The 20,788-nt window shown below is 49.8% G+C and overlaps 3 protein-coding genes and 1 long non-coding RNA gene across 10 annotated transcripts; 3 read left to right on the top strand and 1 right to left on the bottom strand.

Moving 5' to 3' along the window:
* The first annotated feature begins 1,899 nt into the window (after positions 1-1,899).
* On the top strand, positions 1,900-7,074 carry STMN1 (stathmin 1). Of its 2 annotated transcripts, none has more exons than XM_068917614.1 (5): positions 1,900-2,069; positions 4,194-4,263; positions 5,014-5,186; positions 5,998-6,189; positions 6,589-7,074. In XM_068917614.1, exons 2-5 carry the CDS (start codon positions 4,251-4,253, stop codon positions 6,655-6,657), a joined length of 447 nt encoding a protein of 148 aa, XP_068773715.1. In that variant the 5' UTR covers positions 1,900-2,069; positions 4,194-4,250; the 3' UTR covers positions 6,658-7,074. The 2 variants fall into 2 exon arrangements, with proteins under 2 accessions (XP_068773715.1, XP_068773716.1); XM_068917615.1 differs by lacking the exon at positions 1,900-2,069 and adding an exon at positions 3,195-3,421.
* LOC138062044 (uncharacterized) lies at positions 6,908-12,296 on the bottom strand. Its single transcript, XR_011136025.1, has 2 exons — positions 10,905-12,296; positions 6,908-9,464 (listed from the first exon to the last, which is right to left on the bottom strand). It is a non-coding gene; the product is annotated as an uncharacterized lncRNA (long non-coding RNA).
* Positions 9,708-13,686, top strand: PAQR7 (progestin and adipoQ receptor family member 7). Of its 3 annotated transcripts, none has more exons than XM_068917608.1 (3): positions 9,708-9,803; positions 10,672-10,810; positions 12,303-13,686. In XM_068917608.1, the coding sequence occupies exon 3, from the start codon at positions 12,342-12,344 to the stop codon at positions 13,380-13,382; it is 1,041 nt and encodes a 346-aa protein (XP_068773709.1). In that variant the 5' UTR covers positions 9,708-9,803; positions 10,672-10,810; positions 12,303-12,341; the 3' UTR covers positions 13,383-13,686. The 3 variants fall into 3 exon arrangements, with proteins under 3 accessions (XP_068773709.1, XP_068773710.1, XP_068773711.1); XM_068917609.1 differs by lacking the exon at positions 9,708-9,803 and adding an exon at positions 9,880-10,464; XM_068917610.1 differs by lacking the exon at positions 9,708-9,803 and adding an exon at positions 9,880-10,227.
* Positions 13,621-19,340, top strand: AUNIP (aurora kinase A and ninein interacting protein). Of its 4 annotated transcripts, none has more exons than XM_068917605.1 (4): positions 13,621-13,738; positions 14,085-14,248; positions 15,661-15,805; positions 18,191-19,340. In XM_068917605.1, exons 1-4 carry the CDS (start codon positions 13,714-13,716, stop codon positions 19,147-19,149), a joined length of 1,293 nt encoding a protein of 430 aa, XP_068773706.1. In that variant the 5' UTR covers positions 13,621-13,713; the 3' UTR covers positions 19,150-19,340. The 4 variants fall into 4 exon arrangements, with proteins under 4 accessions (XP_068773706.1, XP_068773708.1, XP_068773707.1 ...); XM_068917607.1 differs by having other exon boundaries at positions 13,661-13,738; positions 14,169-14,248; XM_068917606.1 differs by lacking the exon at positions 13,621-13,738 and having other exon boundaries at positions 13,809-14,248.
* The last annotated feature ends 1,448 nt before the right edge of the window (positions 19,341-20,788 follow it).

Raw genomic sequence — 20,788 nt, forward strand, 5'->3', positions numbered from 1 at the left:
TTGAATCTGAAATGCTGTAGTCCACTTAATCCTACAAAAGGCTCTGCCATGCTGCTTGAAAATGGCTCTTCCAATGCCCAGTGAGCCACTCCAGCAGAAACCTATCCCAGTTCTAGCAGCTCGGCGGCTGGATGTGGTTTCCATGGAAATAGACGTCAGATCAGCAAAAAACAGGGCAAGCGTTTAAAATAATCTCTGTTTTGAAAGCTTTATACATTTCTGTCACAATATTAACCTTCCTTAAGGTAGGACCTTTTTATGCAAAAATCCTTATTTTTTTTTAAGTGTGCACAACAGGGGCGGATCCCCTCAGAAAAGTCCTTCCTTCAGCATTTAAGGTACAAAGACTGCTGTGAGGGGCTTGGATCATAGCAGAATACTGGTGCTTTGCTCTGGCCATCTGCCTGTCGTGTACTGACTCCTGGTGTAACTCAAGTGACTGCATCATAAAAACTACCACAGGAATTGTGCAAAAGTAATTTGAACAGAACATATGAAAATGCAGCTGGTTCATTTAAAGCACGTTTGCGAGCCAAGCACTTCGCTACGCTTCATAATGGCGTATCTTGGAACGAGAACTGCTCGTAACTGCTGTAGCCCCTAAGACAAGTACGGATAGTCTTTAAGCAGCCATTATGTATGTATTATAAAATCTGTGTTACGGAGGGAAAGATGGGGTGATGATGGCTGCAGCCTTTTCCAGACCTGCTCTGCTCTGGCATAGCTTGGTGTGACCCTGTGGGAGAAGGTGGCGACGTGACTGCTCCCAAACATACTGCTGGGGGCTTCGGGGCCAACACACCAGCAGCCCCACCCAGATCTCCTTTGGGGTCTGCCAGAGGTGGCCCTGAGGTGACCGTGGCCATCAGGTAGCTGGCCAATGCTGAGGTGACTGGGGCCCTGAGGTGACCAAGGGCCCTGAGGTGACCGTGGCCGTGAGGTGACCAAGGGCTGTGAGAAAACCAAGGGCCCTGAGGTGACCATGGCCCTGAGGTGACCGTGGCCATGAGGTAACTGGCCAATGCTGAGGTGACCGTGGCCCTGAGGTGACCGTGGCCTTGAGGTGACCAAGGGCTGTGAGGAAACCAAGGTCTCTGAGGTGATCATGGCCCTGAGGTGACCATGGCCATGAAGTACCTGGCCAATGCTGAGGTGACTGTGGCCCTGAGGTGACCAAGGGCCCTGAGGTGACTGTGGCCTTGAGGTGCCAAGGGCTGTGAGGAAACCAAGGGCTCTGAGGTGATCGTGGCCCTAAGGTGACCGTGGCCATGAGATAACTGGCCAATGCTGAGGTGACTGCAGCCATGAGGTGACCAAGGGCGCTGAGGTGACCGTGGCCATGAGGTAACTGGCCAACACTTGAGGTGACTGTGGCCCGGAGAGGTGGCCATGGCCTTGAGGTGACCAAGGCCTGTGAGGAAACCAAGGGCTGTGAGGTGACCAAGGACCCTGAGCTAACTGGCCAGCCCTGAGGTGACCATGGCCATGAGGTGCCTGGCCAGCTCTGAGGTGACCGTGGCCATGAGGTGACCAAGGGCAGTGAGCTGACCAGCCCAGCAACGGCTCCGCTCTCACCACGCGCCCCCGAGGGGAAGGGCGAGCCCCAAATCGCGAGGCCGCGCTGCCTCAGGCGCTGCCAGTCGCCCGCGGGACCGGGGCGGGAGACAAAGGGAGTCCCGCCGCCCCCCGGGCGCAGGCGGGCAGCGCGGCGCGGAGGCGCGCGACCGCCGGCGCCGCCCGCGCAGGCGAGGCGCGGCGAGACCAAGCCTCGCGCCCTTCCCTTCCCGCCCCCCCCCCTCCCCGCGCCGCCGGGCCGCGGGGGTCGCAGCCCCGCGCTCCCGCCCCCCTCCCGGACTACAGCTCCCGCCATGCACCCGGCGGCGGGGAGGGGAGGGAGGGGGAGCGAACCCCCCGCCTCGCCCTCCCCGCCGGCCCCCCGGCGGGCGGCACGTGCCGCCGCGCTCGGCCAATGGGGGCGGGGCGGGGCGGGTCACGTGCCATTGTTTGGCGCTTTTGTGCGCGGCGGGGCGGTTGGGAGCGGAGTGTGGCTGGCGCTGCGGAGGGAGCAGGTGGGTGTGCGCGGCGCCGGGCAGCGAGCGGCCCCCGGGGTGCTTCCTTCCCCCCACACCCCCAAGACCTCCGCCTTTCTCCGGTGGCCGCCTCGATGGAGGTGGAGGAGCGGCAGCCGTCGGGGGCTGTCGCGGCGGGGAGCCTCGAGGAGAGGGAAGAAAGGGCGATGATCTGAGGAGGGGCTCGGCGCTCGACAGGGCGTGTGTCGGCGGGGCTGGCGGCCGTAGGAATACCCTGGGAAGGGGGGAGGGGTGGCGGTGTCGGTTCCGAAGCGCGACCGTTCCCATTCAGAGGACGACACCCAGGCGGCGGGTGTCCGCGCGAGAGGAGGGGCGGCGGGGCAGGTCAGCCGCCGAGGGGCTCTGGAGCGGCTGTCGTGTGCGAAGGGGAGGGGGCTCCGCTCGCGTGTGCCTTTTGTCCCTTCCCCGCTGCTTGGGGGGGAGGTTGTCGCGTACTCCCCCCCCCGTCCGCCGGTGCCTCCCGAGGGTGGGGGGAGAGGGAGCCGCGGTGACAAAGAGGAGCAGGGGCTGCGGGAGACAATGGGCGGGGAGCTTCCCCTCCCTCCGCCGAGGGGGCTTCTATTGTCCTGATAGCGGCACGGCGAGAGCCCTCGGCGCGGCTTCTCCAAGGGGAGACGCCCTTAATCGCGGCGGAGGAGAAAGAGGCGGTGGCGCTTCCCCCCTCCCCTCCCTGACAGGACCCCGCCATTGTTAGTGGGGAAGGGGCGGCGCCGAGGCAGCCGCGCCCCGCTGCCATCGAGCCCGGCTGCCCGCGGCGGTGGCGGAACCCGCTCCGCGGCCGCGGGGCAGGGCGAGCCCTCCGCGGGGACGGGGAGGGGGGCTGAGCGCCGCGGGGCTCCGGCGCGGGGTGGGAGTGGGGGGGGGGGGTTGGCGGTCCGCACCTGCGGTGGGCGGAGGGGAGCGGTCGGGGGCGCCCAGGTGCCCGGATGTTACCGTTAGCCCCGCCCCCTCCCCCGAGCCCCCCGCGCGCGCTCTCCGGCGGTTTGAATTCGGTGCGGTTGGAGAGGCGCGGGCGGCAGGGGCGGGGCCCGGCGCCAGCCGCGCGACGCCCTCGGCGCCCATTGGCTGGGAGCGGGCGGCGGCCCCTGCGGCGCGCGGGGCAGCCCCCGTGGGGCCGGCTGGGTGCCCGGGTCCCAGCGCCGCCCGCTGCCGTGGCGGGGCCGGCGGGGGGCCGCGCCGCTGCCTTGCGAAGCCTGGAGGAGCCGGATCCGCCGATGCCGCCCCCCGTTTGCTCCCGGCAGCAGCTGCGCGGCTCTAGGGCCTGTCATTCCGCAGGGCTCATGCAGGCACTGAGCTTCAGCTCTTGCCTCACTCCTGCTTGCTGTCTGGTGGTGGGTGGGACTGAATTTTTGACTCGTCTACTGTGTGATCTTATTGTCCCTGTCTTCACTTTATCGTCTGTTTTCAAAAAACAACAACCTTTTTTTCCCTTCAGCATTTCCTTAGAATGCTTTGTGTTGCACTTCAATAACAGCCCTCTCTAACAAGTGATGCTGGCCAAGGCAAAATGCTTGTGCTCCTTCTGTTGTGCTATGACTCTGCCTTTGAGTAGCTTGGGACAAAGGATGCGTTTGGCTCCAGTTGCACAAATTTCACATTTAAATGAGCTTAATGTACATGTTTAAGGTGATTTGGAAGCAGCTGGAGTTGCATCTCTACTGTCTTTCTATAATTTATTTCTCTGAAGTAAAATACAGTACCCATCTGCTTTAGTTGAGCTAAATTGTGCCTTAGAGAAATATTTAGTGTATGTTGTACACTGAAGTAATGTATGCATTGTAAATTTAACTGCTTAATATACAACTGCGTTGTATATTTCAATTGCAATACAGTGAAGTGGGGACTGAAACTATGCAGATAGGCAGTAGTCAATTCAAACATACCAATTCTGTGAAAATTGGGAACATTCTTTCATTCCCATTTTATCTGCTCCCAGTAGGGTACATCACTCTCATTCCTGGGGTGGTTTGGAAGTAGAGAATGCATTGACTTGTCTGACTGTCTTTTGTTTCTAGTAATACTTCCCAATTTTATTGGGAGTTAAGAGTGGAGAGAAACTCATGTACTGGCTAATCAAAGACATGATGTCTCTTTATTATCTAGGAGTCCAGTTGATTGACGTTCTCCCAAAGCTCGCTTCTTGAGTCTGTTTTCTTGGACATGGCTACTTCTGGTATGTAATGTTTAGCGCTGAATGCTCTTGTGTTTTTTTTTTCTAAACTTAAAATTGCTCTCGAAGAGGAGGAAAAAATGCAGCCAAATGAAGCATAGTCACTATGCTTTTCTCCCATCTCTAGGCTTCTTTGGAGAAGCTGTTACACTGAGTGCTTCTGAAAACATACTAAAAGCCATTTCTAACTAGGCTGGCTACATCTGTTAGCAGACAGGCTTCAGTTCATCTGCGTGCCATCTGCTCAGTTAGCAAAACTGACTATCATGTAGACATCTTGGTGATCAAAACTTGTGTGCTAGTACAGCTGGACTCAAACAGGGCTGACATGCCTGTTCATAGGTGTTTGAAGTGCAGAACACGGGCTCAATGTTTTGCTGAGAACTGGTCTCGGTTCTTAGCCCTGCCAGGTCAGACTGTAGGCAGATACCTTGGAGCTCTTCCATAGATTTCTTTTTTTTTTCCTTCACTGAAGAAGGAATGCTTTTCACTTGAAGTACTGATGAACTTATTTTTCATGACCCTAGTATTAGAGTAAAATGTCTGGCACTTGGATAATGTATATCCAAGGTTTAGAAACAAAATTGCCTGCTTCCATTTTGAATGGGGGTGCTGCTTAAAGTGAGACTTGGACAGGCTTGGATGCTGCCCCTCTCCTGGAATGAACCTTTTGTGGCCCTGGATTTCTGAAGGCTCTTTTTCAAGTCACCTGAATCAGTTCCTGGCTTAAAATACCAATTTTGTGTTTTGCAGATATTCAAGTGAAGGAACTGGAAAAGCGTGCCTCTGGGCAGGCATTTGAGCTGATACTCAGTCCCCGCTCAAAAGAAGCAGTTCCAGAATTTCCTCTTTCTCCCCCGAAGAAGAAGGATCTGTCATTGGAAGAAATTCAGAAGAAGTTGGAAGCAGCGGAGGAGAGACGTAAGGTAAATTCAAAACAACAAGCTTAACAGGTTAAAGGAGCTCTGCTGAACTGTTCTTTGTAGGAGTTTTTTTAAGTCTTGCTTTTTGCTTGAGACAGATGATTAGCAGTCTGTACTGCTGTAAACAGAATATTAACTGAGTTCTGGTAGAATCTCTGAGGTTTTTAGGAAGTTTTGTGATGGTCAGGAAGGCCTTAGCTTTGTTCAAGAAATGATCTTGAGTGGTCACTTCCAAAACTGGGGGAGAGTATTGAGTTGAGAGAAGTGATGCTCTTCTGGAAAGAAATTGATTTTTCTTGTCTTTTGTCTAAAACCTCAGGAAAGTATCAAGTTTTCCTAGAAAACTTAGTGATGAATCACTAATTAGGTTTGCCAGTACAGAGTCTTGGTTGATACATGATCTTGCTGTTGAAATGTGGCTTAAAGACCTTGGCTGTACAACAGAGGCCTAGGAATCTAAGTGCAGTCTCCTGTGTGTCCAGGATCGCAGTAATTCGTTATGCTGAGAAGTAAGAATGTTCTTGGAAAGATGTATTAGTATAAACAAAAATCCATGTGTTCTTTCTTTTGGGGAAAAGTCCAATTAACAAAACTTCTAACTAATGGCAGAAACTTACTTTCCTGTGTATTTTGCCCTAGTGAAATGGGGGTTATGGGTGTAGGGGGAAGCACTGGGGAGCTTTGTCCTGAATCATGAGGTTATCCCATTCTCCACTGAAGTAGCAGAAGACTCTTGAAAGAATTGCAGACAATCTGACTGTAACTGTCTGTGTAGTTCATTTGTGCTTAAAACATGCATGGTCTACTTTGTTAGTCTCATGAAGCGGAAGTCTTGAAGCAGCTAGCTGAGAAACGGGAGCATGAAAAAGAAGTGCTTCAGAAAGCAATTGAAGAAAATAACAACTTCAGCAAAATGGCAGAAGAGAAGCTGACCCACAAAATGGAAGCTAACAAAGAAAACCGCGAGGCACAAATGGCTGCTAAACTGGAACGCTTGAGGGAGAAGGTAGGTTTAGAGTTCTGGGCCCCCATTTGGGGGAGAACTACCTCTTTACTTTGCAAACCAGCCGTGTGGGTACATATCTGTATTTTAAGCTGAGTAAATGGCCGAGTGTGGGGATCTCTATGAATAGATGGATGTCCTTGGGTGTTTGTCTAATAAAGATTATTAAATCTACAAGAGTCTTTGCAGAAATCCTCTTGAGGGAGAGGAGATGGACGGAGTTGTAGCTTCTTGCTTACTCTGAAAAGTTTAATTTCCATAACCTCTGTCATGGTTCATCTTGTTGGTTGGAGGGGTGGGAACTTGGGTCAGAAGGCAGAGTCACATGCTCTTCTGCCAACCTGGAGTCCTGCCGTTCTCTGAACTTGGGCAACTGACTGCTTCGATGCTGTTATCTTTCAGGACAAGCATATTGAAGAGGTTCGAAAGAACAAAGAAGGCAAAGACCCTGGTGAGGCCGAAACCGACTGACTTCATTCTGGAAACTGACTCTCCCCCTTCTCTAAATATCCAAAGACTGTACTGGCCAGTGGTTTTTCTTTTTTGGTTTTTGTTTTTTAAGTTTCTAGAAACTGATGTAGAACTGTAAAGTTAGATCCAAACTGTACACTTTCTTTGGGGGCTAGAGGGGAGACCTTACATGTTTCACTTTTCTAAAGTGTTGTCTTTCCAGTGTAGCTATCTTCTTGTTGCATCCTTTTCTACTCCAGAGCGCTTGCTACTGGGTTGATGGCTAGTACTGTATCAGCTCTGTAAGACTTTGTGAAAGGAATATGTAGTATACTATTCCATGCTGAATATCTGTAACACTTCAAAATCTGACTCTGTCCCAGTCTTCTAAAATACTACTGTAACTGAGTGACTAAATAAAGCTGCACAGTGCTGTTACCATGAGAATTATTTCTAAAAGTGACATAAGACATGACATGGGTTAGCTGAGGTTTAAGGGAAGTCCTTAATCAACACTGGATATAAGTCTGTAGCAGCACTTCTCCTTACCGTCCATGGGAATGCTGCATGACTGCCTTTTCCCTAGAGCACTTTCATTGTCTTAATTTTACAGTGAGAGCTTTGTTTTGACACCTCAGCAGTTGTCAGCTGTTGTGTTTTTGCTAAAATGGTTTAGAACCACCTCCCTTTGGATGCTGACACTTCAACAAGCAAGTCCTTGTTACCACATGACTCCAGTCTCTTTTTCTTGTTTTGGGGCTTTTGTGTAAGGATTTCTAGAATGTTAATTCTGCTGTTGAATTGTGACTTCTGTGCTGCTTCATGTAATGTCACAAAGCTTAAGTTCAGGAACCTGTTCTATTTGGGATCATGTGCCTGCCTGAACAGAAGACGCTGCTGTAGATAAGATCTGTTTTTAATTTTGTCTGCTGCGGGTACTCTGTTAGGATAGTAAATTATGCTGCAGGGTGAGTCTGAAGATCAAATCTTCCCTGCAAATGGATGCATATCATCTTGGTTTTTCTGGGATGTGAAAAATGGGTGCAACTGTACTTGTGCTGTGAGCAAAGATGCTTTTTTGGTGGATTAGGTGGTAGAGTTACTGTATTGCATAGTTACTTTGTGCTTTAAAGGCAAATGAAACAAACCCCTCTTCTCTAAGACTGATCCAGGGAGTGTCATGCGCATCCACAAGTGTTCACACTTCTCTGCAGTAAAGACAAGGTTGCATTTGGTGTGAGTAAATAGCCACCTGCCTACAGCTGCTTCACTCCAAACATCTTTGTTTGGAAGGCACTTGGCTTCAAAGATTGCCTTCTGCCGGAGCAGGGAAGCTGTGAAGGCACTTGGATTTGACAGCTTCTGTTAGTGTCAGCACCAGTGCCAATTCTGAAATTAAGCAGTAAGTATTTGAAACTTTAAGAGAAGCACTCGGTCATGTTTTCCCCAGTTTGTGTCCTTAATCCTTAGGCCTGCTACAATGTGTATTTTTGGGTTTGTCTGGCATCTGTAGCCTCTGGCACTGGACAGGTAATGGATTTGGATAATCTGCAGATGGAAAACCTAGTAGGGTCTGGGTGTGGGTTTTTCTTTGGGGTTTTGTTCTTTTTAAATGGGGCTGATTGAGTAGTGGACCACTTTCTTAGTGTTCTGAGGCTTGTTGAAGAAGAGACCTGCCTTTAGAAGGCTTTATGTATCCCACTTACTGCATCAGACTTGCACTTAATTAGCCAAAAAGTATAGGAGGCTGTTTGAACAATAGAAGAAGGTTGAGACTACAGTGAGATAATATCAAGCTTGAGATGTTTGGGTAGCTGGAAGCCTTCACGTGAAGAATTTTCAGAAGCACTGTAATACTCTTAACTTAAGGTAAGACAGACAGACAGTGTTTCTGCCTGTTGGAAAGGAGGCACCCTTTGCAGGGTGAAATACTGCAGGCTTTTTAATGGCACTTACCAGCCTTGCATAAATTGAGAGCAGGATCCATGCAGGGGAGGTGAATAGGACAATGAAAGAGAAGCTAAACGTTGAACAGACTTGAATCCATTACATAAAAATGCATAGGAAATAATTTGAGTTTTTATAATATAAAAAGTGATCACTGGGTCAGTTCCCATATATAATATTACATACAATTAGCAGCCACCCCTCCTCCCCCCAAAATCTTCAACCTACTGCTTTGCTGCCTGAGGAGTTCAAATGTTCCAAATGCTTTGGGGCCTTTTCAAGGCACTGGCAGAACCCAAACAGTGTTGAGAGTAAGAAAAGATGCAAAATGAATGGGAGTTCCTTACTTGCCAAAGCTGTCAGATGTGAGCTAGAGAGGCCTTCTGTTGTCCAGTCTTTTGCTTTATGTGGCTTCTTGTGTTAAATGGAGCTTAATGCCCAGGGTCTAGTTCCTCTGAGAGCAGCTGTGGGGAGGGAAGGTTGGAGGAGAGAATGAAATGTGGGGGTGCAAAGAGGGAGAGGATGGTAACAGTTTGGGAAGGACTGTGAGGAAAACAACTGTGGCACAGAGGAGAGAGTACAGGAGATGAAAGTCATGCTGATTTATTTTATGTTGAGATTATCCTTAACCTGTGCTGGATAAATCATTAAGAGGAAAAAGAACTCAGCGCAGTTCTGCGGTAAGCAGGGTTCTGGGCTGTTGCCGAACTGTGTGATCCATCAGCTCCTGAAAGGTTTACAGCCTGGTTAATGGGAAAACATGCATCCTTTTTGTCATGGCTGCTTCCTGCAGCAAACGATCATCTCCAGGACACAAGAAGAACCTGGTCTCTGGATGGGTTTTTTGGAGCTACAGCTGGTAAGCTGACATCAGAAGGCAGCTGTGTAAAGATAAACAACCTTTAGAGTACATTAAGGATGATATGTAAGTAATCTAATCGTGGGCTTTTAAAATTGCTTCTTAAGTTTCTTAATTTCTTCTCGAGCGCACGTGGGGAACTCGTGCGGTTTGGCCGCGGGCTGCAGCGGGGCTGGAGGAGGGGGAGGCCGCGGCTTGCGCGGGGCTGCCGCGGGGGCGGGGCCCGGCCGAGCGCGGGGGCGGGGCCGGCGGAGGGGGCGGCCGCTGCGGGGGAGCGGCCCGGCCCGCGGCTCCGGGAGCGGAGGGCAGCGGCTGCCGGGAGCGCAGCGCAGCGCAGTGCAGCCGCCAGCCGGCTCAGCAGGTGCCTTCGCGGGGAGCCGGGCGGTGGCAGCGGTTGGGGCGGCTTCCCAGGGCTCTCGGGGCCGGGGGAGCAGGGGGCTGGGGAGACCTCCGCGGTGCCGGGGTCGCGGGTCCCGGCGGGGAGCCCTGCCTGGGGCAGTGGGACCTGCTGGGCCCCCAGGAGCGGAGGGCAGGGGGCCTGGGGTCATCCCTGCTGCCCCTTGCCTCTGACTGCAGAGGACTTTGACCCAGCATGCATCTGAATCCCGAAATACCCCAGGCACCTTCAGGAAGCAAGTTCGCAGGAGGAGGGATCGCTCCCTGGCTGCCCCATAAAAGATTTCTGCAAGTCTGATAAAATTGCTGCTGTGGGAGGAAGGAGAGGCTGGCCAGGCCTGGCGCCCAGCCACGGCGTACGAACTGCATTCGCAGATAGCCTGTGTTTGGTGAGCCTGGGCCAAATTCAGAAAGAGCTGAACGTAATTAAAAATAAAACACATATTTGTGCTTAAGAAGGATAATTAGTGGTCTGCATAGGAGCAAATATGCATGTAAACAGCTGGAGAGGGAGTCAGCGTGTCTCATTAAGGAAAATTCAGCAGGATGGGTGGATGCTACTTGAGAAAGGAAGTACTCTGTAGGAAATAACAGGCGCTTGAGGCAACGTTATTGACGTCTTACAGGTATGTGGATGCTGTTATTCAGAGTACAAGTGAGATTAAGGATTCCCAATGCAGCGCAGGATGTTTGTAACTGAATTTTGTAAGAGCCTCACAGATTAAGTCCTGCCCAAACAAGTTTGGGACTAACTGACGTAAATACCAATCTGTATCCTGTCTCGTGTTTGGCTGCTTTGAATACAGACTTTTTCCCCGTTGGTTTTGTCACAGCATCTCCCTCGACAGAAGCTGGGGGCATCTTTCCCGCAGGAATTTGGCTTCTTGCTGCCACACGGTCTGCACCCGAGCCCCCTTCCCACGTACCGCAGCTTTCCTCGGGGGCAGCCCTGGCTCGGTGACTGGCGTGAAGGTAAGTGCTCCATGCAGCGGGTGGCTTTCTTTTTCTTCTAAATTGCCTTCCCCCCCCCCCCCCCCCCCAAAGGTTTTGATCTAAATAGCCTTACCTAGGAAGCTCTGCTCTTGCCCATATCTTCCCCAGCAGGAGTCAGGGTTGTTTCAGTTCAACGGAGTCCTTGCAAGTCCGGAAGAGGTCTAGGAAGTTAATTTTTCACTGGCAGCCTGCGTGTAGTTCAGTGTTACAGTAGGGCCTAGCAGGCCGAGCAGGGATGCAGATCGCAGTCTGCGAAGTGATGCCCCCAGTCAGGCCAATTGCACTGGTTTTCTTGTGGGGACCTTTTTAACCAGGCTGGGTGGGCAGATGGGGCAGGAAAAGAGGGCTCAAGGGACTCTGAGCAGCAGGCAACCTATTTTTATCTTCTGTGCTCCTCAGCTTCAGACAGGCATAAGTTACGTAGCTATCTACCCCATTTTGATGAGGAAATTATGGATTTTTTTTTTAATAGTCCCATCCCCTCCTACTACTATTTCCAAACTTTGGAGAGCTTTTCCTATCTGAGATGTCCTGAAATGACTGAACTTGCCAAGAATTAAGACTGTAAACAGCAGTGGAATTGGAGGGAGTCTGGCTGTTGTTGTCTCTAAAACTTGTTGAGCAAATCTGGTTAGCCTAGATAGGTAAAGAGTGAAAAAAGACCTAGTCCCAAGCATGTTCTTTTCAATGGGTTTCTAAGGCAGCTTTACAAAACCAGGAAAAGCTGGCAATGTCTGCTTTGTCTCTGCAAGGACAGCAGCTTCAAAAATGTAAACATGGAAAATTTTGCTTTCAGAGATTATGCTGTTTCTAAACCTCAGTGATGCAATAGGATAGTCACTCAAGCTTAAAAGGTTTTGTACAAAACCACATGGAAAATAGGACTGGGAAAAAAGGCAATAAAAACTCAAAACATGGAACTTATTTACATGTTTTGTTAGTGATGTTACAGTTATTTACATTCTAAAGTGCGGCCCCTTTGCAGGCAGAAGAGGTCACCTATTTAACTGCTTGCAGGGAGGTTACACACTAAGTGCTTGTGAAGACAGACGCTGCAATCAATTTAAAAGGGAAAACTTGGGCTGCTTCTTGAGCTGGAAGTTCGTTCAGGATGCTGTGGGTCTCAAACCTCACAAACCGCCAGGAAAGCGTGAGCTGAGGCCAACTAGGAATTGCTATAGCCTCTGAAGTGTTGTATCAGTTAACCCCTTACTTGCGTCCTCTACCTTATGCTCTTCCAGACTGTCCCTTGTACAGTATGGGGTACTCTAGCAGGGGTTCTTAAATCTCATTTCAGCCCCTTTAATGTGGCTATTTTTGCGGATTCATTTATTTCAGATATTATATAATGAGGCCATTCTCTTCTCATGCGTGACTTTACATGTCTTAAAAAGCCAATAACGTTCAGCCTCCCCTCAATTTTGGTGAAGTCCCTAATACACCACGGTAAAACTTTCTGTTTGTCCCAAAGGGCGTTCTGCTTGGCAGTGAATCAGAGTTTGGCTGCATCATGGCAACTGCCATCACTGAAAAGCTTAGCCGCCTTTTCATTAACGTGCGGCAGGTCCCTCAGCTGCTGGCCCCGCTGTCTCCCTCCACCGTGAGCAGTTCAGAGGTGCCGAAGGTCTTCTGGAAGCCCTACATCCACACTGGCTACCGGCCAGTTCACCAGACCTGGCGCTATTACTTCTCGACGCTCTTTCAGCAGCACAATGAGGCCATCAACGTCTGGACCCATCTGGTGGCGACGTTGATTCTGCTGCTGCGGTTCCAGCAGCTTTCGCAGCGGGTGGATTTTGGGCAGGACCCTCATGCCCAGCCCCTCCTCATCATCATTGTGGCGTCCATCACGTACCTGACGTTCAGCACCCTCGCTCATCTTCTGCAGGCCAAATCGGAGTTCTGGCACTACAGCTTCTTCTTCATGGACTACGTGGGAGTAGCCATTTATCAGTATGGCAGCGCCCTAGTGCATTACTATTATGCCATTGAGCCAAGCTGGCACGAAAAGATCCAGGGGTTTTACATGCCGGTGGCTGTCCTGTTAGCGTGGCTGTCCTGTGCGGGCTCCTGTTACGCTAAGTATCAGTACCACCAGTCCACTCACTTCCTGAGCAGGCTCTGTCAGGAAATGCCCTCTGGTCTGGCTTACATGCTCGACATTAGCCCTGTGATTCACCGAATCTATACTGCCCAGGCCTCTGAGCACGCTGACCCAGCCCTATTGTATCACAAATGCCAGGTGCTGTTTTTCCTCATTGGTGCCTTTTTCTTCTCGCACCCTTACCCAGAGAAGTGGTTCCCTGGGAAATGTCACTTTTTTGGGCAAGGCCATCAGATTTTTCATGTGTTCCTGGTCCTCTGCACTCTGGCACAGATTGAGGCAGTGGTGTTGGATTACGAGTCCAGGCGGCAGATCTATTCTAAACTTCAGGGTGACTTAGCTCATAACTTTTCTGCCCTGTGCCTTTTCACTGTAACCTGCTCTGTTCTCACAGCCACTTACATGGCCAGGAAGGTGAAGAGCAAGCTGAGTTTCAAAGAAGAGTAAGAGCCCTGAAGGAGAGAAGCATGGGAGCTCGCCTGTGGGCCTGAATGCTTGGTCTAGAGGCAGCTGTGGCGATGCCATCAGATGAATCTGGCCACAAACTTCAAGAAGAGCTGTGAAATGCTTTGCCAACTGCTGCTAGTCAGTGCTGTCTGCAGGGGTGAAGATGTGAACTGTTGTTTATGCTTTTTAAAATTCAGAACTAGTTCCAACTTGTTCTTAAAATGGTACACTGATTTAATTCAAATGTCGGAATAAACAGTTGGAACAAAATGTTCTTTATTAGTAAAGCAACTCTATGCCTTAACAGCCGTGGGCTGGGGAAGTTTCTTGGATGCTACCTGGTCTCATAGCAAAAGGTAAGGAGATGTGATCTGGTATTAGACGCAGTTAGCTGTGGCAGAGTCTAAGCCATTAAAACAAACGTACCGCGTTGGGCCTGTATGAATCATAAACAAACAAGGGTTTCAAACTTGCATAAGATCAGTTCAGGCTCATTTATACGGCTGAGGAAATTTTATAGTTATCCATACAGTGACATGGCCCAGAGTGTGGGTAGGTATGAGAAAGACATAGTTAATGTCCTTGCAACTGAAGTAAGTAAGAGCAGGGTGCTGAGCTCAGAGAAAGGATGGTAGGAGAAACAGGGCCAAGGAATGACTTGATGGAGAGTGTGCCCCAGGGAAATAAGAAGGACCACTGCAGGTCTCTGCAACCTCTGCCTTGGAAGAGTGCCTATGAGCAGGCCCTGGTGTGCTGGCTACAATGACATGCAACCCCCAAATCAAGGGCGGGCGAAGGCGGAGCGAGGACCTGCTGGGGCCCCCGGCTGCACCACACCTTCCACAGCTGCTGCTCATGAGGACAAGGTGAGACAGGCTGGGGCTGGAGGGAAGGGGGAGAGGGGGGCAGAGCTTGGCTTGCATGTGGCAGACGGTTGGGGTTGGGGGGACAGAGGGCACATGCCGGTCAGAAAAACGTGCCTGGGCCCTGCTCCCTTCTTGACCTTCACTGGAGCCCCAGCTTCCCTGTCGCCTTGCGCCGTCTCTGTGAGCGCTCGGCCTCCTGCCCTGCCCGGGAGCCTTCTGGCAGCCGCCCTCGCCTCTCCTTGCGCCCGCCGGCTGGTGGTCTCGGAGCGGACGCTAGGGCAGCGTTGCCGTTTACGCTGCAGGCCTTCCCCTCCTGTCGGACGCGTGCGCGCGTCAGCCCTGACCGCAGCACCTGCGGGGAGGCATCCGCAGCAGGTACCGGGGGGGTGTCACTGCCATGTGCCCCCTGCCTGGCCCTCCCCGACCCCCTCTCCTCTCCCTGCTCGTTCTTGTTGGAGGCAGCCCCCCTGCCTGGCTGCCGCGGCCCTCGAGGGTCACGTCCCCCTCTTCGGGCACCCCCTTCTCCCTGCCCGGCTGCCCCTGAGCTTGAGGGCCACCCCGCTGCCAGGCTCCGTCCCAGCAGAGGGGGAGGAAAACCCAGCCCGGCCCCGACGGGCCCGGAGTGGGCGGGACCGCTCCTGCCGCTCATCCCGGCCCCTGGCCGCGATTGGTCTCTCTGCGCGGCGGGGCCACGCCCCCCCCCGGCGGCGGTTGGCGGCCGTTACGCGGCGGCGGTTGGCGCGCGCGCGGCGGCGGCCGTTACTGGGCGCGGGTGAGGCGGGCGCCTGCGCGCCGAGGTGGGGCCGGGCCGGGGGGTGGCGGTACCGCGGGCGACACCGGAGCGCGGGGACCCCTTCCCCTTCCCTCCCCCGCGGGCTGGCGCTGCGGCCGCTCCGGGCCCTCGGCGGGGCTCGTGGGAGAGCCCTGCGCCCGCTGGCTCTGGCGAAGGCGGGACGAGCCCCGGGTGCCGAGGCGGAGGCATGAAGCGCAGACGCGGAGGCAGCGCTGCCCAGCAGGTCGGGGCCTGCGATGTCTGGCTGGACACGGCGAAGCTGAAGCAGCGCCCGGTAGAGGTGAGGGGCGCGCGCTGTCCTTTGCCAGCCGGGGCTGTGCTCGCCTGAAGGCGTGCGTAGTCCTGTAAGTTTGTAAGCGACCGCGATTAGAAGATACAATTATAGTGTAAGTTAGAAGGGGCTGGCTGAACGAGGTGCCAGATGGATGCGACGTAGAAGTACTCAAAGACGCGTGAGAAGGCTGGGATGTGGTCACGCTTTGGGCTGTGCAGGACACTTGGATAGGAAGAGCTGAACCGGTTATCAAGGAAGCAGGAATTATGCCACGGCATTGGAAGACGGGTAGGTGTCTGGTTAACGGAGCACGGTCACTTTCGACTTGTTTCTTTCCTTTCCTAGTCTCTCATATCCAGGCCAAAAGTATCTCATCGACTTCTGCAAAGGCGTTGTGATGGGTACACCTCAGTGTCTTTCACGCAGGCAGGAGCAGCTCCGTCACGCACCAAGCAAACTACCCTCTCCGCCTTCTTCAGTACTCAAAAAGGTAACGTGAACCAGCTTGCGCTCATGTGGGAAAGTAGTTTCAGGCCGTAACAGAAAACCTCTCTCACTTTATCTGTAGGCAGTTTTATTAGGCAGAAAGGTGTTTCCTTGCGAGGAGGGTAAAGGTTAAAGGCTTGAACTCCTGGAAAAGAACTTACTGGGAGGGTTAATCTAAAAGCAGTGTTTTTAGTGTTAGACTAAAGCGTGAGTAACGGTGAGTAGTTGCAGCCAGGCCTCATTCAAGAGCAATCTGAACTCTTTAAATAACGCACCAGATTCTGTTGTTCTCTACAAAACTGGCATTTTCAGTGAAATATAAGGCTAGGCACATGACTCAACCTAAGTGATCATATAAAACACCCCAAGTGGCAGGACTATGGTACATGAGGGCCTGCAGAGTACGAGGCTCTGGGAAATATCACCTGTTAACTAACTGTGACATCCTGAAAATAAATTGACCAGGGCAGCAGTGTATTTGTGCAATGGAGACATCCTAAAAATTTTCTGCCGTTAAACTGAATTCATCTGTTGCCACTGTGGAATCTTAAGTAACGCTGTAATACCAGCATTTTGAAGCCTAGGGCGTATACGCTTCAGTCAAGAATTGAAGAATGCCTGTAACTTCATGCTGTAGTGCGTTCTTGGGGGTTTCAGGTGGAATTTCAACTTTCAGCTTGTCAAATGGTGTAACATTTAAAGGACAATCAAAGCAGGAATTGGGAAGGGTGTTGTCTGGGCAGACACACCAAGCCGTTCTGTATTATGTGGGCAACTGTCCATCACTGGAGAAGGGAGAGCCTCTAGGGAGTTGCATGCTAGATTTGTTCTAAACAATAGCAGTCCTCAACTGTTTGTTAAATGCTCTTGGGAGAACGTTAGAGCTGCAAGCCAGAATGAATGTTACTGGGTTCAAACAATCTGGTTGTAAGAGAAATCAGTGGGAGTTTTGCAAGGAAAGCTTTTTATGAATAGCTGGTCAAAGCCTTTTCAAAAGAATGCAGCGTTAAATCCTAACTGGACCAATAAAGGCAAGAGCAGATCACATGGGCAGTATTTAAGGTAATTAAGCCAGCTGACCGGCTCTGTGCTTTGGAAGCTGCTTTTGTAATCCAAAATACAAGAAACTGGGCTTTGTCTGTGCTTCTCAAATTAACAAATATGGACAGCAGTGAAATAGAGGAAGAAATCAGCAGTGTAGGATACAGACTAATGCCTTACTGACAGAAAAGAGACAGTACTTCAGAGTTGTATAAGAGCTAATTCATCAACAGTCTTGTAATAAGCAGATCAGAGGAATCATTGCATAAATTGTACAGTTTAATATATGTAATTATCTTGTTTTGACCAGTGAAGCAGATTGCTTTTTTCAAGAGCTGTAATCTATGGGGAGACGGGTCAGAGGAACAGAGCAAACCATTCAAAGAGCAGTCAAGCCTGAAGAAACTGGGAGAGTATTTGAGAGGAGCTGAGCCCAGCAGAAACTTGCATGCTTGTTTTTGTAAACCGCTAAGCAGCCGTTTGACAGAATTCTCACTTTGTGCATTGTGTAGGGCCGGTGACAGTTTTTGCTTTGAATTTGTTGTTCTTACACCTTTTAAATTCATTATAATGTTTTTATTTATTTATGTACTTATTTTCATTTGAGGCAACTGATTGATTGATTTCATTTTATTTATTCATTGTATGTGTTTGGATGCATTGAATGCTGCTATTGTTCATTAGGTGTCTACTACAAGATTTAAGAAGTTGGAACAATTCTTAGTTGTATTTTTTGTCTTACACAAATAGCATATCTTGAATGAAGGATGAACTAGCTTATATTCAGAAATTATACTAGATTCCATCTTAAATGGTTTCAAAAGTAGATGTGGCACTTGGTTCCTTCATCTGGGGATGGAGGCAAGCTGTGGAATTTTCTCAGGGTTTTCTTTGCAACTACTTTGCTAGCATTTCTATACTCCCAGAAATAACCTGTTCTCAAGGACCTTTAAAACACTGTGGTTAGTAGTTAACTTACTTATATCAGAAGAAAACGTACTAAAACTTCACTTCCATACTCCATCAATTTATCAGACTTTACTAGCTAGGCTATAGCTGTCTCAGGTTTATACTATGTTCCTGTGTTGAGGGCTGCTGATGCATTCTAACCTAAAGCAGCTGTTCTTAACCCAGCTGGTCTCAGTAGCACAGAAATACTGATTTTTATGAGGTGGTGGCAAAATTAATGTTGTGTAGAGCAGTCTGTATTTCATTATTTGCAGGAGCAGTGAAGCTGCTGTTAAGTCAAGCATCAAGGAACACTTCATACCAATAGCCTCGGGTAGTGACTAGCCTTGAGAAATGTGTGTGTCAGCTCTGGCGTTATCCAATTCCACTTTGTTTTCAGGTGAAAAAGACAAAGGAAACTCCAGGTCCTCTCCCCTTATCCTAAATAAAGAACATAAAGGAATTCCTTTGGCTGCCTCCCCTGTGAAGACCTTGACGTTTCCACTGATAGAGGAAGCACAGAAGCAACCGTGCAGAGCTGAAGAGAAGAAGATACAGATTATACCCCAGCATCTTGTACAAAAAGCGCTAGCCTTGCAGACTTTTTTGCCAGACTCTTCTGTACTAGAAACAGAGTCTCACAGTAAGAGTGAAGCCTCCTGTGGGGTAAAAGACGATTTCTTCTTAGATTTCACCCAGGATTCAGAAGGCAACCGGATCCTTGCTCACAGAAACGCAGCTGATTTACGTGCAGGAGAAACAGTCTCTGCAAGCAACATAACTTCAGGAAAGACAGCAGCCTCCTGGATAAACAAAGAAGAGAGCCAGCTGGACCCAGAGGAGAAGGATGGACTTGATTTCCAACCAAGACGTGGTGCAAACCAAAGTAAGAAACCACACCAACTGCCTAGTAGTGATCATTCTTTAATTGATTTCTCTGAGCCTGAGAACGTAAATCCTGCTATAACGAGAGACAATATCTGGGCTGCTGGCTTGTATTCGTCTCCAAAAAGAACGACAAAAGCACAGCCTTTGAGAGAGTGCGGCCAAATCACTGGTGGTGGTTCAGCTAAGGAAGAATGGGACAGGAAGACCAGACTAAGCAGTCCTTTGAAGCAGTTGTTTACCCAGGATTCAGAGGGGAACAGAGTAATTTCCCACTACTGCCAGAAAGTGAGATCTCCTCTAAAAGACAAAAACAGCATGAGTAGTAGGCTGACTAACTCTCCATACAAGGATTGTTCCAGGGACACTACAAATAGGAACATAAGCAAACTCGAGGAGCCTCCTCAGTTAGAGGCATGCTACGATTTACTATTCACACAGGATTCAGAAGGGAATAGAGTTATTAAACACTGACTAGTAACCATTAATGGGTAGCCTGTATGAACTCTTCTGAAGCCTAAGGCGAGTATCTTCTTTTACGAAAGGGGTTAGGAATAGGTAAGTATGCCCAGTGCTTAAATAGTTGGTCTAGATGGTATATGTAGTGTACCCATGCAACAGGCAGAATCTCTTTGGTCCCTAATAAAATACATTTTTTAAAGGAGTATGTTTATAATGCTTTGGTGGTTTCAATCGTGATTACAGTCTATGTGGCTAAGGCCTTGGCTTTACTACTTTTACCAGTGCTTATATAACCTGCTGCAGTTCAGCTTAAAATAACTTGCTGGTGCCACTTGTGTATTTCTTAGTATGCTGTAAGTCCAAAATAGAAGCTTTTTTTTTAGGATCAGCTCAGGAACCTACTGTCTACTTCAGACATTAGCTACCTCTTAAGAAAGATTAGGTTCAACTACCACTCACAGAATTCTGCTGTCATCCAACTGCAGTTGTACTGTTGTCTATAAGTGACAGCTGTTGTGGGGGTGTAGGGAAGTAATAATGAGTTGTAGGCTTTTCAGCTTGTGCTGCTATAACTGTTAAAGGCTCACCTACCTGCAGCTAGCAAAGGTGTAATGAAAGCACTTAACTCCTACTGCTAAGCTTACCAAAGGCGTAAAGCAATGCAAATTGTGATAAGAGGCTGAATGCTAACAAACAGTGCATCTACTCGGGGTGAATCTGAACTGCAATCCTAACACTAGATGCCTGTGTACCTCTTTCATAGGATGGGATGCACCTGGCTAGACTGGGGTGTGCCAACAAGTCCTCTGCTCATGTTCTTCCCAGCTTCAGGTTGATGGTACTGTTACAGCCCTGGTTAGGTGGAAAGGCAAAGCACTGACCCCTTTCAGTGAATTATGTTAATTAGTAGTAGAACCCACTGAATTATGTTAAATATTAGTTGAATTGCATATAGCAGCTGCCACATTTCAGTAACAGCAGTGGATAGTTTTTGTATGCTTTTTGTACAGCTTGTTCAGCATAATCCCCTTGTTTTAGATACGTAGGATTTTGGATGGGCATGCTTTAGATTTTTATCTGCTTTGAAGCACAGGGACCAGCTGCTCAAAAACCCTGGGGGGGAGGGGGGGGGGCGCGTCAGCAACAGCGCCAGCATCTGTGACCACGACCACATTCCAGAACAACCACCTTTTTTTGTTAGAAGCAACTGCCTAATTTTTTTTTAAAACCTTTTTCATGCTGAGTACAACTAGTTTTTCCCCAGCCACTGCTTTAACTCTGTAAAAAGTGCCATTTAATACAGCTTTTCTTTCCCACTGGGCCAGAATTTCAGTACAACAGGTCAAATGAAAGCTATGTCACAGTCCAGAAGTTAGTTGCACTGCCTGCATGTGGAAAACGTTCCCAGAAACAGGGAATCTTGGTTTCAGTTCCATTTATCTTCTCCATAAGGGGATATACTCCTACCAGCTCCTTATACAGAAGAGACTGACTTACTGTGACAGAAGGAATGACTGGGTAGTCCAGTGGCTCATGGGAAAGAGCTGTTCTTGGGACTGCATCTTTATCAACCCTATATAAAATAGATTAAGTCTTGAATACTATTTCTAATCTCAGCTCACTGCATGGCCAGATGGTCCCATAGAAGCTT

The sequence above is a fragment of the Struthio camelus genome, chromosome 23 (assembly GCF_040807025.1).
Source record: "Struthio camelus isolate bStrCam1 chromosome 23, bStrCam1.hap1, whole genome shotgun sequence".
In the NCBI taxonomy this organism is placed as follows: domain Eukaryota; kingdom Metazoa; phylum Chordata; class Aves; order Struthioniformes; family Struthionidae; genus Struthio; species Struthio camelus.